This window comes from Macaca nemestrina, chromosome 6 (genome assembly GCF_043159975.1).
Source record: "Macaca nemestrina isolate mMacNem1 chromosome 6, mMacNem.hap1, whole genome shotgun sequence".
NCBI classification, from domain to species: domain Eukaryota; kingdom Metazoa; phylum Chordata; class Mammalia; order Primates; family Cercopithecidae; genus Macaca; species Macaca nemestrina.
In genome coordinates, this window is record NC_092130.1 from 33,896,233 (window position 1) to 33,912,787 (window position 16,555).

Here is a 16,555-nt window from a genome sequence, read left to right on the forward strand (position 1 = left end):
TGATATAGCATGTGCATAAATCTACAAATAACTAGAAAAGGAAAACTGAAATATAATTTTATATTACGAGGCATTTCCAGTGAAGCTACTAGTGTTTTCTAAATCAAAGCACAAACTGCAAACATGAAATTACAAAGTGCAAATGTGTAATGTGTAACCTAGCACCTTTCTGGTTGTTCACTTTATACTCTTATGCAAATAATAAAACCAAGTATTCAAAAAACGTGTTTATTTTTAAACACCAAATGTTAACTACTACTTCTTCTCAGTTCTTACATTCTGATTGTTGAGAGAAGAATTCTATTTAAAAGGCACGTGAGGCCAAGGCAGGTGGATTACTTGAGGTCAGGTGTTCGAGACTAGCCTGGCCAACATGGTGAAACTCTGTCTCTACTAAAGATACAAAAATTAGCCGGCCATGGTGGTGCACGCTTGTAATCCCAGCTACTTGGGAGGCTAAGGTGGGAGGATCACTTGAACCCCAAGAGGCAGAGGTTGCAGTAAGATGAGATGGCGCCACTGCACTCCAGTCTGGGCAACAGAGCAAGATTCCATCTCTAAATAAATAAATACATAAAATAAATAAATAAATAAATGGCATGAGAACTTTTAACTACAGATTTTATTGAAAACAGAACACTAGAAGAATATTTTCTCTTTTCAAATGTACTTCTATTAAGGAGATAGCACCATCAGCTCATAGAATGCTTCAAAAATTGGGAAAGAACTACAGTTCTCAATATGTTACTTATAATTTCACTATAACACTCAGTACCAGGAGGAATATGTCATAAAAGTTTTAAAGTCTTCAGAGATATTTAGATTAGGCATTGTTCCTTCCAGGCACCACAAATAAAGCAACGAAGACAAAGTTTTTATCCTCATACAATTTATATTTTGCAGGAGGAGGAGACAGATAATAAAAACACAATTTTATATAATTAGAGCCATGAGCACTATAAAGAAATTAGAAAAGGCAAAGAGATAATACTTAGATTGATTAGAAGGCACCTGGACAAGTACCTTAATGAAATGAAGCTGGCTATGCTAACACCTAGAGGAAAAACATTTCAGGCAGAAGGAATAGCAAAATACCAGAATGACTGGCTTGTTCAAGTAATATCAGGGCCAGTGTGGCTATAATCAACAAACACTAAAAAAGACCTTCAAGAGGTATACAGGGATAAGTATATGTAGAATATTAGAGACCATGAAAATAACTTCAATTTTATCCTCAATGAAATGGAAAGCACTAGACAGTTTTAAGCAAGGGAGCAGTGACTTAATTTAATATCACTTAAACTTTAAAATTAGTCTGGCTGCCGTGTGGAAAAAGAACTTGACTAAAGAGGAACAACAGATGGAATGAAGGAGATCAACAACAGGCTACACAGATAAGGGTTGCTTATGGTGGCTTGGATTAGGGTGTTAATGGGGGAAATGATTAATAAAAGGTGAGATTTTGAAAATTTTTTAAAGGTAGATTATAGATTTGCTGATAAGACTGTAAAGGAGCAGTGGGAAAAGTAAGGAATCAAGGCTAATTTATAAATTTTGATAGGGCCATAAACTGAAATGAGAATAAAAAATGCACACAGAGTTTTTTTGTTTTTTAAAAAAGACACAAAGCTTAAAATGCAGATGCAAATACATTAAGGAAGTTATGTCTTTCTATTCCAAGTACTAAAATACTTATCTGGCACACTGTAAATTTTCTCCCTTCAATCAAGTCCATGATTAGACCTACATGCATAATGGCACACACCGTGTGAAGAATTATTCTAATTGTTATAGTAAAAATATCAAAGATGGGCACTACTGTTACCAAATGAAATCTTACAGCTTAACAGCACTATAGCAAATGGTTCCATATACTCACCATTTTATGGAGATCAGTGTCAGGATAGTTCAGGTAATTCAGAAATTAAGTAAGTTGGAAGTGTGCAATGCTTTAGAAGAGGCTACCATGAAATGGTATGTCACTGAATCATTATGGGAATAAAAAGCAGCACTAATTCAACAGGGACCTTGTTTTTCTGAGTTTATGATGAAAACAGATATTTTAACAGATGCTACTTAGATGTGAACTTTGTATGTGTAGTTGTGTATGAGACATAAACTTATGTTCCAGTACAATCTACAGGACACACACACACACACATATATGTAAATACTAACACATAATGGTCAAGAAGGCTGTTCGGTATTCAATAAACCAGTGTTCAATGGTAGTCATATCTACTGGATGGGATTACAGTGGCCTTTTTTCTCCTTTATACTCATCTGTATTTTGCTATTTTTCTACTCTAAATTTGCATCATTGGCCCAAAAAAGCAAATTAGTAAAAGCATTTGAAATCAATTTTAAAACCATACTACACATAACCTAGGTGTTTGAGGCATAAGGACAAAAATATCCAAGAATTTTGAGGTAGAAATGTCCACACATAGACACACAGTATGTTCTAAGATGCAAGACTATGTTTTTGAATGCTGTATCAGAAAAAAAAGGGATGGTACTTTATTCTTCATAATTTAAAAACTATGTTGGCAAGAGATATACATTCTTAGTTAATGCCATTTTCCTTTTACCTGTTTTCTCTCTTTAGGATTGAGAAGTAAGTACCGGGGATCAAAAACTATCTTGTGCAACTCCTTCTCCCATGTTGAAAAAGCAGACACCTTTAAAATAAAAATGTATTGCCTCATAATTAAGTTTGCTCTATAAATATAAAGGTCATAACTTTGCTTGAAATCTACAGGATATCTGTTTATAAAGGAGACATAAAACCATACTGAAGTTTCCATCACTAATAAATGACAAGCAGTGGGAGGCTAGCAACAGCAAATTTCTACACTAATTGGCTCTGAACATTCCTATATTATATAGAAGTAACACACACTTAATTGCTCATTAAAATAACCACTACTGTGTGACATTTTAAAAATCAGTACATCAGAAAAAGCCTTGAAGATTTGTATTTTGATTTCTCATGCTTGCTCCAATCTTGTGAACAATGTTCTGATTTAAAATTGAACAATTTTACTTATTCAAATCAATCTGTGAATATAATCAAATAGTTGAAATCCCTTCTCAATTAAATTGCAGATAATAATATCACAAAGTATCAGTTCTCCTTTAACAAAAGCCATTCTGAAGATATTAAAGGAAGAATAATCATATATACCTTACCTATCCCAAGCAGTCCGCCATTCTGTAATGTTAATACTCGTCTTATATTACTCACCACAATTTAATGACCCAATAAATGTTAAGTGTTATTTGTACTTAAAAGGACAGTAAAATGGCATTTAGTTAAATATGGTAAGATTAGCCAAGAAAAAGGCTGTTGCAAAAAATGTACAGTAATTTTAAAAATCCCCTTATCCCCCCCCATAACATGAGCACTAACCTTAGATTTGACCTTTTAGCAAGACATATTTATATTACTTATACAAAACAGAAATATCTCCCCCAAAGATTGTTTTCTGACCCCTCTCTCTAGCAGCATGTCCTTGAACTGCTTCATTCGAGCCTCCAGAGGGACAATGGCCCTTTCTCGGGCAGCTTTAATTTCAGCTTCCATGGCAGCTTCTTTCTCTGAGTCAATGTCTTTATTATCATCTCTCCTATAAAAAATAAAATATAAGACATCAACTGACAAAATATTAATTCTCAGATCTTATTAGAAATCTTAAAATCAAAGGAATTTTCAAGACTCACTACTGAGCAGCATATTTTTGGCAAAAACAAATTATATTGAGGATTTCAAATGAACTCTAAGGAATAAACAACTTTCATAATAACAAAATTAAAATGGGCTTCTAATGATTTACAATGGCTACATTATTAGGAAAAAAAATACACCTTTAATGTGCTGTCTCTCCCTGACACTGGTTAATAACATAAAAAGGGAACAATCTTACTTAAAAAAAAAAAAAAAGGTTTAACACTGCAGCAAACCTCTATGTGTCAGAATCAAACAGCACAGAATATAATTTTTTAGTTCTTGAAATATAGAAAAAACAGTATTTTCCAAAATGTTTTACATTATAAATACATAAAATATTTTGTAAAATCTAATAAAAATTGGTATTAACTGGTATTATGTTTTAGTAATCTCAAACATTTATTTTAAAAATAAAACTAAAATATCTGCAATCTTGGCCAAGTGAATATGTAAGATATATACCTTACCTACCTGACTTTTTATTACTCACTTTCTGGGTGATAAGTTGAGATTTAAGTTGAAGGACAGGTCCCAGAGAGCAACATGGGCCCAGGAGTAGTTAGGTGGAATTAGAACTGTTCATCAATGACTAAACTACTTCTTGTTCCTCCAAAAATGCACCTCAGGGGTAAGGGCAACCCTGTTTCTGTGTGGTACTCAAGTGAAATTGTAAACATGGAATCATGGCACCTCTCAAACATATGCACTACGAAAAAGGCCCATTCATGTAAATAATCCAAAAAAGTATGTAATTCAATAATATCTGGGTGTATATTTCAGCAGATCTTCCTTCTTAAATGTGATCTGCTAAGCATATTTTTAAAATTGGCTCTTATTCCCTATGCAAACTTAATGGAATCAGGACAACAGAACATGTGGAAATTCAAACGCATGCTATACAGGGAACTGTAGGTAGCCCCAGAGATTTAAATGGAACTAAGGCTAACCCACAAATGCAAGTGAGAGGTACTTAGCAACTTAGGGAATGAATCAAAAGAAATAGAAGACATAGTCCGTGACCTGCAGGAACTTAGCGAGATAGTCTGTGACCTAAGATATGCACAAAACAAACAGGTAAAAGCAATTTGCCAAACAATATACCCTCTTATAATAATAATTTTAAAACTATTTAAATAGTTAAGAGTTAAGACATCCAAGAAATATAATAACTAATGAAAACAAATAACCTTTATAGAACTATACTAAATGAAAATGTCACAATACAAACTATCACTATCTATCTCAATAAAGGAAATAAAAGAAAAACTAAGCCAGGAAAAATAGGCTTTTAGCTTTGTACCTAAATAGAGAAGCTCGGGCAATCCACATAAAGGACTTCTTTGACATTCTCCTGATAAAAGCAGTTAAAAACCTTACAGAGTTGTCTATAAGAACAAACAATTAAAAACAACCTAAAAGTTTAACATCGTAGGAACATCCAAAATAATGGTACATAAACAGAATGAATACAGTCATTTATAATAATTAACAAAACAAATGTCTTATTCTAGGTATTTTTTGTTTTAAAAAAGCACAAAATCAGTTAATTACAACTAATAAAAATTACATTTGGTCAAGAACTAAAAAGTCAATTGCAAAAATCAGAATAGCTACGTTACGCTGATAAATTATGAGTGATTCTTTCATATCTTTTATGTTGTTTCCAATAAAGAAATTTTTTTAAAAAGAACTACCCTTTATAGGGGTTGTCTTACTGATTTATTTGCCATAATTTGGCTGCATTCAATCTGTCCTTTTCAGATAAGGACTACGATTAACCAGTTCCTGTTAATGTCTTCAAACTTTCCTTTTTGCTGCTAAATAATGGTCCCATTCCCCATACATGCATACCCTCTACCCCATCCTTCCCCCCACCATAACATTTACATTTTACCCAACTCTAGAGCACTGGCCAAGCTAATGCCACTACTTCTTAGCAGTCTCTTTCTCGCAGAGCACTTCCTAAGCTTATGGGTTCACTCCTCACCAAGTAGTAATGACCAGACTCAAGGACTAGGTAAAGTTACAAGATAACCATATAGAGAGGGAGAATTCTGTGTCTGTTTTTATGAGATCTCTGGAATGGTATCTAATGGGGTCTAAATAAGGGAGGAAACGAACTTTTTATAAAATTGAGAACTAATAAATTTCCAAAAAGAATTAATTCCAAAACTATCATTTGACTTCATAATACATATATGAATACCCAAATCTTTTACAAATCTAGCAAAAAAAGGGACACATTTTCTTTCTACAATGAAAAACAAAGCTATTTACTATCAGGCCTGAGAGAGCAATCATGCCTCCTAACAACATTCACATTACCTGTCCCTTCCAATCACAAATTATTACCAAATCAACTTTTAAAAGACATAATCTACCTCAATCAAATTGTATATATTACTTACTTCCGTTTTTTTGCTTTAACAGGCTCATCTTCATTAATTTCTTCCATTAATTCTTGTTCCTCTTTAACTATAAGACAAAATTTAATTAAAATATTTAGGCATGAATCCTTCTGCTAATCACTACCAGAACACTTGCTTTAATAGTATTAAAAAGAAGCTGCAATTTATAGTCAGTTCACTCACTTGCACTCATAGAGAATTGCCACTTTTGGATCGACAGCATTGTCGGAGTTGGGTGCCCTGGCAGAAACATTTCAAATATTGTTACAAAGTCATATGCATATATTCCACAAACATTTCTTTTTAAAAATTACTATTTATATAACACCTCTTAATCACCTCTTAATATTCATCCCTTTATAAACCATTAAAGCATAATTCTATACTTCCCCTATCCTCCCTTTACATTAAATTCAATTCATTTTGAAATGCTTCTTGCCTAAACCTTAAATTTACAAATATATAAAATAAAGCTTTCTTGATTCAGGATTTATAGTACCTTTTAACGATGTATGTTAATGTATTTATCAAATGAATGAATCAAATATTTAAAAACAAATTCATGAAAAACAAAAGCAAATCACATATTGTTCCAACATCATTCAATACCATAAAGTATTATTATCATACCTATAAAACAAGTATTGCTGAAGTACCTTCAGCACCAGACAGGCAAAGTTGCACTGATTCAGAAATCACTTATAATTCAGCATACATATAATGCATGAAAATGTCTCAATGACTATAAATGATACACATTAGGATTTATTTCATTAGAAGTAGTAATAATTCATTTATCTTGCTTCTATACCACTTGGGGGCTACAGTTCTATAAAACCACAATCATATCAATGGCAAATTACCAATAAGAAATATACAACAAAAATTACGTACAAATAATTGTACTCGATATATTGGAATGCCCTCTGAATATGAGGTAGATTAAAAGATAATCTCTTAGTAAGGTTTAGGTGTCTAGTCTCAGGAATATAAGGGGCTTACCATCTAATTCAAAAGACTGAGATTTTTTATTTTTTAAAAATTTGTACTGTATTATTTCAAGAAATATATTACTAGTCACAAAAGGTGCTAAAAGGCCCACTGAGGAGCATTTTAGTAGTACTGATAAGCACTAAGCAAGTAGCAACACTACCAACCATATCTTGGACTAACTGAAAATCTTGAGTAGGACAATAAAAGACACACATATTTTACAAAGCACAGTCTTATCCAAATTCTCTCCATATTTTTAATCTCTATTATTTCACTCAAACTAGGATAGCAGTCTCTTTTTTCTAACACTGCTTATATTCTTTGAAAAATAAAGGGTTGCTAAGTGACCTCCACATTTTCTATCAAAATATAAAAGAACGTTAAAATCAGTGGATAAGTTCCTAATTTAAAACTTACTTAGTTTCTTCAATTCTTCCATTCCTTTTTTATGAGGGGGCTCCTGAATAATTTTGTCAACATCTGCTCTGCCAATCAGATCATCAGGCCGGTCCCACATAGAAAGACGAGTGGTGGGATTATAAAAGAAGACCCGCTCATCACCGGTCCAAACAACACACCTAAGAATTGATTCAAAATATCATTCTCTTATGTTACGGAACATATTTTATAGCTAGGACTTCTACTTTCAGCCTGTTACAAGTGGGGAGATGAGGGTACTGAAGAACGACATGTTCTTATTACCAATAGTTATTTACAGAGAACCAAATGTGGTTTTTACAAGATAACTGAATGACTCAAGTAAAAATAACTGATCAACATATTAATTGAGAAAACCAAGAAATGCAAAGCAATTTGTGATCAGGGATTAGAATGCTTAGGAATTTGGTTTTGCACACTCAATTTGAGAGTACTAAATTTTAAACTATCAAAAAGAAGGAGTTTAATGGCAACAATAATGCTATTAAGCAGTTCTAAAGCTAAAGAACAGATATAGCATCCTACCTACTATAGTTCCTAGTATTTCTTAACAAACCAAAACTACAAACTCAAATGCAACATTCTATGAAGACTTTAAGATCTAATTATATCTAAAATAAAAAGTAAAGGGAAGGCCCAGCACGGTGGCTCAGGCCTATAATTCTAACACTTTGGGAGACCAAAGCAGGAGGATCACTTGAGCTCAGGAGACCAGCCTGGGCAACATGGTGAAACCACATCTCTACAAAAAATATTAATTAAAAAAATTAGCTGGATGTGGTTGCACGAGCTTGGATGTGGTTGCACCAGCTACTTAGGGCTGAGGAGGGAGGATCACCTGAGCCCGGGAGGTCAAGGCTGCAGTGAGCTGTGATCACACCACTGTACTCCAGCCTGAGCAACAAAGTGAGACCCAGTTTCACCAAAAAAAAAAAAAAAAAAAAAAAAAGGTAGTAAAGTATCAATTGCACTAGGGCATCGTACACTACCTACTACAACCCACTGGTCCTGTTAATTACAATTAGAAAACTCAAAGAAAAAAAAGGAAAAAAAAACAAAACACAACTACATTCAGACTCTGCACAGTCTTGATGGACAAACATAAAGCAATAGGGAAGACAGTCAAAATTTAGAGAAACAACTGCAAAGGAGTAAATCTCCCATTTCACCCACCTCGTAGCTCTGCCCTGAGCATAATCCCTGGTTGCAGAGTGGCATGGTTGCAATAGCATGGCAGCTAAAACTCCAATAGAAACTAAGTCTATATGACCTGATTATCAAGTTATTCAACAGTTGTCAAGTCCAAGGTAACTTACAAGTTGAAATGATCAGACTAAGCCTCCTATGTTGATAGTCAAAAACTCTAAAGCAACAATAACCAGACCTCCCTGAGATAAAGAAAAACACACTTAAAATAAATGAAAAGAGTTTGGTAATGAAACATAAACTACAAAAAAACAACCAAAAGGAAAATTTAGAAATTAAAAATAACTGAAATTAAATTTCACTGGATTGGCTCAAGAGCAGAATGGAGACATCAGGAAACAATCAGTGAATTAGAAGATGGATCAGTTGGGCAAGGCAGCTCACACCCATACTCCTTGCACCTGCACTTTGAGATGCTGAAGTGGGAGGATCACTTGAGGCCAGCAGTTTGAAACCTGCCTGAGCAACGAAGTGAGACCCTCCATCTCTACAAAAAATAAAAAATTTTAAATTATCCAGGTGTGATGGTGTGCACCTATAGTCCCACCTATTCAGGAGGCAGAAGGCTGAGGCAGTGAGCTATGATCATGCCACTGTACTCCAGCCTGGGTGACAGAGCAAGACCCTGTCACTTAAAAAATAAAAATAAAAAATCAATAATTAACTATCTCATCTGAAGAACAGAGGAAGTGGGAAGAGACCCCAAGTCTGAAAATTAGTGAGGACCATGAAGCTCCAAATTGAGGGGGTTTGGAGTTGGTTACCAGCTTTTCACGTACAATACTCAAACAGAGAAACCACAACCCAGGAATATATTCTTGGAATACAGACTGTTTTCATAACTTTGAAACCAGGTAATATTTTCCATAATTATTTTTTTTAATGAGCCTGTGTAACAGTCAGTGGAATAATTATATAGAAATTATACAGAAAACAATTATTCCAAGTGCCTTTAAAACACAGTAATTTGATTATGCATTCCTACAGTGATATGCCCTAAACATAACAACAACAAAAACTATCTTCAGTAATCATATTGTTAGTGATAGTTTTGGTATTGTTACTCAGTGACATGTGTGAGAAAAGCAAACGATTAGGTCACTATCATTGAGAAACAGTATTTTCAGCAAGAAATGAGATACTGAAGATAGATGATGAGGTTCAATAAAAATCTTGAGGTAGATCTAAATGGGAAGTAATGCTATGAACTCATGCTGTATCTTTGAATGTGGGTACCTTCCAGCTGTGTCTACCAAAGAAGTCTAAAAATAATGACTAATACAGTTGCAAACTATCCAATTCCCACAAAAATGGCAACGGCCCCCTAGAGAAACGGCTGAATCTAGGTCTGAGATAGGAAATATACAAGATAAGCCTAGAATGTCTTGTCATAGAGGAAAGCAGGGAAGCTATAGAGGATTGTAACAAAAAAAACCTAAAGAGTCAGCTGCAAGAGCCTTCTCCTGACCAAAGAGGAGACAATTTTAAACATCAATAAGGATAAAAACTGTAATATATTAAAAACATAGAAAATATATTTAAATCTATGAATTAATAACACTCAAACCAACTCATTATTCTGAAAACTGCTAAGCCCTTCCCTTCCTATACAATTTGTACCTCTAAGTGACCAACAGTGATAAGGGGAAGTATCTCTCTATAAGCATCCCAGTTAATAAATGAAAAGGGAATAAAAGAAATACATTACCATTACTTTCAACCCTTCATGCGGTTATGCCTAGTGTTCCATTATTGGAATGCTAAGCTTGTGGGATTTATATCCTATTGCTTTTTCATACAAAAAATTTGCACAACCTTCAGCATAAATGGGTTACTGATTTAACTGATCTTGGCCAGAGTTTTCAATCTCACACTGCTGACATATTGGGCTAGAGAAGCAATTCTTGTTGGGAGCAGTCCTGTGCATACAGGATATTTAGAGCATCCCTGGCATCTATCTGCTAGATGTTATTAACACCCTCCAAGTCTTGACAACCAAAAATGTCTCCAGGCATTGCCAAATATCCACTAGGGGCAAAATTACTCCTAGTTGAAAACCTCTGATCTATGCAATAATCATCATCACTTATGAACTAGGCTTGCCAAAAAGATTAAATTCGAATCTGATCACACTTCTAGACCTGCTTGCCTGTCTGTAGGAAATTCAGGAATGGAGGACCCTGTATTAAACAGTACCATGGAGGACCCTATTAGACAGTACCATGGGGACAAATCTAGATTTGGGAACACTATAGGAAAAACATTTATTTCTTCAATAACAAAAACAAGGAAAAGAAGTTAGAAGGGAAACTATACATTACAAGACTTCTGAAACAAGCCAAATCATTGCAAAGTGTGGATTGCATATAGATTAAATAAGTTGGAGCAGGAACAGGAAAGGAAGCACTGATGTGGCAAAAGAAAGAAAAGGGAAAAACAAGATAAGAGGAAAATAAGAAGTAGACAGGCATACCTTAGATATTGTGGGTTCGGCTCCAGACCACCAAAATACAGCAAATATTGCAATAAAGTAAATCTCAAAATTTTTGTATTCCACCATATACAAAAGTTATATTTACATCATGCTGTAGTCTACTTAGTGTGCAATAACATTATGTCCAAAAGAACCAATGTACATACCATAATTTAAAAATACTTTATTGCTTAAAAAATGCTAACAATCATCTAAGCTTTCAGCACATCATAATGTTTTTGCTGGTGGAGGGTCTTGCCTCAATCTCTTGATGGCTAATGACTCATGAGGCTGGTGGTTGCTGGTAACTGGGGTAGCTGTGGCAATTTCTTAAAATAAGACAAATATGAAGTTTTCTACATCAATTGACTCCCCCTTTCACAAAAGACTTCTCTGTAGCATGCAATGCTGTTTGACAGCATTTTACCCACCGTAGAGCTTCCTTAAAGTTTGGCATTAATCAGAACGGAAGCCCCCTGTTGCTGCTTTATCCACCAAGTTTATGTAATATTCTAAATCCCTTATTATTTCGACAATGTTCATGGCATCTTCACCAGTAGATTCTATCTCAAGAATCCACTTTCTTTGCTCATACATAAGAAGCAACTCCTGACCCATTACAGTTCTCTCATAAAATTGCAGCAATTCTGGCTCATCTTCAGGCTCATTTCTAATACTAGTTCTCTTGCTATTTCTACCACATCTGCAGTGACTTCCTTCACTGAAGTCTTCACTTCCTCAAAATCATCCATGAGAGTTGGAATCAACTTCCTCCAAACTCCTGTCAATGTTAATATCTGGACCTCGTCCCATGAATCACCAGTGTTATTAATGGCATCTACAATGGTAAATTGTTTCCAGAAGGTGTTCTATTGACTTTGCGAGATCCACCACAGGAATCACAATCTGTGGCAGCTATAGCCTGATGAAATGTATTTCTTCAGTAATAAGACTTGAAAGTCAAAATGACTCCTTGATCCATGGGCTGCAGATTGGATGTTGTCAGCAGGCATGAAAACACCATTCATCTCCTTGTACATTTCCATCACAGCTCTTGGATGAAGAGGTGCTTTGTCAATGAACAGTAATATTTTGAGGAAAAAAAACAAAAAAAACAAACTTCTTTCTGAGCATTAAGTCTCAACAGTGGGCTTAACTCAGTAAACCACACTATAAACAGATATGCTGTTATCCAGGCTTTGCTGTTCCATTTATAAAGCACAAGCAGAATAGATTTAGCATCATTCTCAAGGGCCCTAGGATTTTCAAAATGGTAAACGAGCAGTGGCTTCAACTTAAAGTCACCAGAGAGATGGTGAGAGTCAGTCCATCCTTTGAAGCCAGGGGGTGACTTCTCTCTAGCTATCAAAGTCCTAGGATGGCATGTTCTCCCAATAGAAGGCTGTTTCATCTACACTGAAAACCTGTTGTTTAGTGCAACTGCCGTCATCAATAACCTTAACTTGATCTTCTGGATAACTTGCTACAGCTTCTACACCAGCACGTGCTGCTTCCTCTTGCACTTTCATGTTATGGAGATGGTTTCTTACTTAAATCACATGAACCAACCTCTGCTAGCTTCCAACTCTTCTGCAGCTTTCTCACTCTCAGCCTTCACAGAACTGATGACAGGTAGGGCATCTCTTGTGGATTAGGCTTTGGCTTAATGAAATGTTGTAGCTGGTTTGATAATCTATCCAGACCACTCAAACTTTCTCCATTATCAGGAATAAGGCTTTCTTATCATTCTTATGTTCACTGGAACAGCATTTTTCATTTCCTTCTTTTGCATTCACAACTTGGCTATTTAGCCCAAGAGGTCTAGCTTTCAGGCTATCTTGGCTTTTGACATGCCTTCCTCACTAAGCTTAATCATGTTTAGTTTTTGATTTAAAGTGAGAGGTATGTGGCTGGGCGTGGTGGCTCATGCCTGTAATCCCAGCACTTTGGGAGGCCGAGGCAGGCGGATCACGAGGTCAGGAGATCTAGACCATCCTGTCTAACACGGTGAAATCCCATCTCTACTAAAAATACAAAAAATTAGCCAGGCGTGGTGGCACATAACTAAAATTCCAGTTACTTGGGAAGCTGAGACAGGAGAATTGCTTGAACCCAGGAGGCAGAAGTTGCAGTGAGCCAAGATCGCACCACTGCACTCCAGCCTGGGCAACAGAGCAACACTCTGTCTTTAAAAAAAAAAAAAAAAAAAAAAAGACACACACACACACACACACACACACACACACACACAAAGTGAGAGGTATGTTGACTCTTCCTTTCACTTGAACACTTTGAGGGCATTATAGGGCTACTAATTGGCCTTATTTCAATATTGTTGTGTCTTGGGGAAAATGGACACCTGAGGAGAGGAAGAGAGATGGGGAACTGATCGCTGGAACAGTTAGATCACACACATTTATCAACTAGGTTCACCATCTTACATGGGTGTGGTTTGTGGCACCCCAAAACAATTACAACAGTAACATAAAAGATCACTGATCACAGATCACTGTAACAGATATAATAATAATGAAAAAGTTTGAAATATCCCAAGAATTACCAAAATGTAACACTGAGACACAAAATAAGCATGTGCTGTTGAAAAAATGATGGGGTTGCCGCAAAACTTTAGATTTTTAAAAACACAGTATCTATGAAGCACAAGATACTGGAGTACTATAAAATGAGGGATGCCATACTTAGATTGAAAGACATAATTTTACACAGTTCTATAAATGTAATTACATAGTGAGTAAACATGCAAAAACAAATTTAAAATATTTTAAACAAAAAGTAGATTCAGGATCTCACAGTGGTCATGTCTATAATTATGAAGAATACACATTAATGGAGAGTACTAGGAAGACACTTGTAGTAATTGAACTTCAGTTTTGAATAACTCAAATACAACAAACAAAGGCCGAAATATTCAGTAGATAAAAACATATTTGACATACACTTTTTAAAGTACTTTTCCTTTCTACAAAAGAAACCATGTAACAATCAAGTATGATTTTTAAAAATTACTACTTGAGCCAAATACATACCACGGAGTACCAGGAATAGGAGCAGTAGCAACTGGCTTTGCCTTCTGGGCAGCCTTTTCTTCTTCAGTCATCTCCTCTTCTTTGGGCTCCTACAAGAAATGAGATTATTCTAATTAGTATCACATTAACTATACCTGAATGTTCCACAAAAGTATGAAGGCAAACAGCTCAAAGTGCAATCAACACAAAATCTGCTGCTAGAATGAGGAAAGGAGACTCTGAGTAGGAATTTCTAAGAAAGTTCTAAATCTTCATCCCACAGAAAGAGCTGAATTTCACAATAGCAGAACCCAGCAGCAGCAGCTGGTCCTATCTTATAGACTCACTAACCATGTGCTTAGGAGCAGATATGGAGTACAGACCTCTTCATTTAAGGTTGTTTCTTATTTCTGCTAACTTTCCTACTACTAAAACCTGACTACCACGGTCCTTCACTGAATAAAAAACTCCTTTAGTGCTATACATGGATCTGGCTATGCAGGAACACAAGAGCAGAAAGGACAGATAAAATATATCTAACATTCTCCAAATAAGAAGTTACACTTATAATTTTAACAAATACCAGTCAGTTTATAAGTCAGAAGGTTAGAGATCAGGTCCAACCTCTGGTCCAAGGCCCTGTCTTTCTATGGGTCTCAGTTCAGTACAAGAAGTAATTTAATGACACTTTCAAAGAAAAAACTGAATAAAGAACTTGCAAGAAACCTAAAATTTCAGAGATCAAATTTATAACAATTATTTTTAAATCTATCAAATAGATACTCACATACAAGTAAGCTGTAGGAAACAATTAATGTGGCTCCCAGGTTAATGGGTCATGGCCCTTTACCTCCTTTATCTCCTTTATAGGCTCTTCTTTAGGATCCTCCTCCTCCGTCTCCATTGGCAGAGGCTCTTCAGAGGGTTCTTTAATTGGCTCTTTAATCTTCTCTTCTAACTTTTCTATTAAAAAATTAAGATAATGTCAAAGGTTTTGATGTAATTTTCTAAGAACTTTCAGAGAATAAGCAATTAAAATATTCCATTCCCAATATTAGCCATAAACATAAAATGTCCTTCTTTATAATATCTTTGATTTGAATCTTATGTAATGCTCAACTTCAAATACCTTGCTACACCAATCAGGTTAACTCTCTGATTTGAAGACAACCTACTGATTTCGAAGGGACATTAAATCTTTCAGGTCATTCATATATCATTTGTAGCAATCATTTATTTTGCTAAAAGGGATAAGATACTAAGATACTTAGGAACAGAAAAAGGGGTTTGATGAGGTGGGCACACTGACATGTAGCTATAATCCTCAGCTACCTGGGAAGGTGAGGCAGAAGGAATGCTTACGCCCAGGAGTTCAAGACCAGCCTGGGCAACACAGTGAGGCTCTGTCCCAAATTTTAAAAACAACAGTAATAACAGGAGCTTGTGATATAAAAAATTATGAATCTTCTACATCTAAGATTCTAAGGGCCTAAATTTTTTTCTTCAGAACACATAAAAAAACACATTCCTTCCCGATCTGTATTATCAATCTCAATAATGATTACAATAATTATGCAATATAATTAGAAAATTCCTAACAGTAAAAATATGTACATACATATGTACATATGTATAACAATTTCTCCAGATGGAAAAAATGATAACATGTAAGTAGAACTAGTTTTTAAAATAAATATTTATCAATTCAGTAAAAATAATCCAACGACTGTGTAATTAGCAAATCCCTCAAATATGTTAAAAAGAAATTAACTCAGAACTTTAAATACCATTCTACTTACTACAGTTTATACTATTTCCCAAGTCATTACAACCACTATATACCTTTTTCCTTTAGTTCTTGGGGTTTTTCCCAGGTAGATTCTAATGTTCTATTATTATAATAATATGTCTTCCCATCTGCTGTTTTATATTCAGTCCATTCAGAAACTGCTGTTGCTCCAGCTAAGGTTGCAGGTGAAGCTGCAATAGCAACCTGGGGATGTATCATGGGTACGATAGGAGGGGCCATTCCTGGCAATACACCTAAAAAAAGAATAATAAAAAATTAGATCCAAGCATCAAACTGCAATACAAAATAAACCTCTAAAATATGAGCTAAATCTTTCTATTAAATATTAATAAATGAATGGACCAGTTGGAACAAAACAAAAATCATATAAAAAGGTGACATAAATACCACTTAATTCTATTTCCCTGGATTTTTAGTTCTAATGCCTAAATTCAATTAGACACAGAAATTCAACCCTTAAAAACAGTCAGA

At 34.9% G+C, this 16,555-nt stretch overlaps 1 protein-coding gene across 12 annotated transcripts in view; it reads right to left on the bottom strand.

Annotated features, from left to right (window-relative positions):
- LOC105466921 (transcription elongation regulator 1) overlaps positions 1–16,555 on the bottom strand; it is a 64,063-nt gene that overhangs the window by 25,741 nt on the left and 21,767 nt on the right. For 7 of the 12 annotated variants that reach the window (XR_011624603.1, XR_978516.2, XM_011716140.2 and 4 more), the window contains 9 exons: positions 16,117–16,317; positions 15,125–15,237; positions 14,296–14,384; positions 7,549–7,709; positions 6,322–6,378; positions 6,139–6,205; positions 5,031–5,081; positions 3,494–3,629; positions 2,592–2,681 (listed from right to left, as the gene is read on the bottom strand). Coding sequence is in view for 8 of the 12 variants with exons in the window: in XM_011716140.2 (XP_011714442.2) it covers positions 2,592–2,681; positions 3,494–3,629; positions 5,031–5,081; positions 6,139–6,205; positions 6,322–6,378; positions 7,549–7,709; positions 14,296–14,384; positions 15,125–15,237; positions 16,117–16,317 (965 nt within the window). In the remaining 4 variants the exon portion in view is untranslated. The remainder of the gene's footprint in view (positions 1–2,591; positions 2,682–3,493; positions 3,630–5,030; positions 5,082–6,138; positions 6,206–6,321; positions 6,379–7,548; positions 7,710–14,295; positions 14,385–15,124; positions 15,238–16,116; positions 16,318–16,555) is intronic. The other 5 variants (XR_011624604.1, XR_011624602.1, XM_011716141.3 and 2 more) reach the window with 1 other exon arrangement.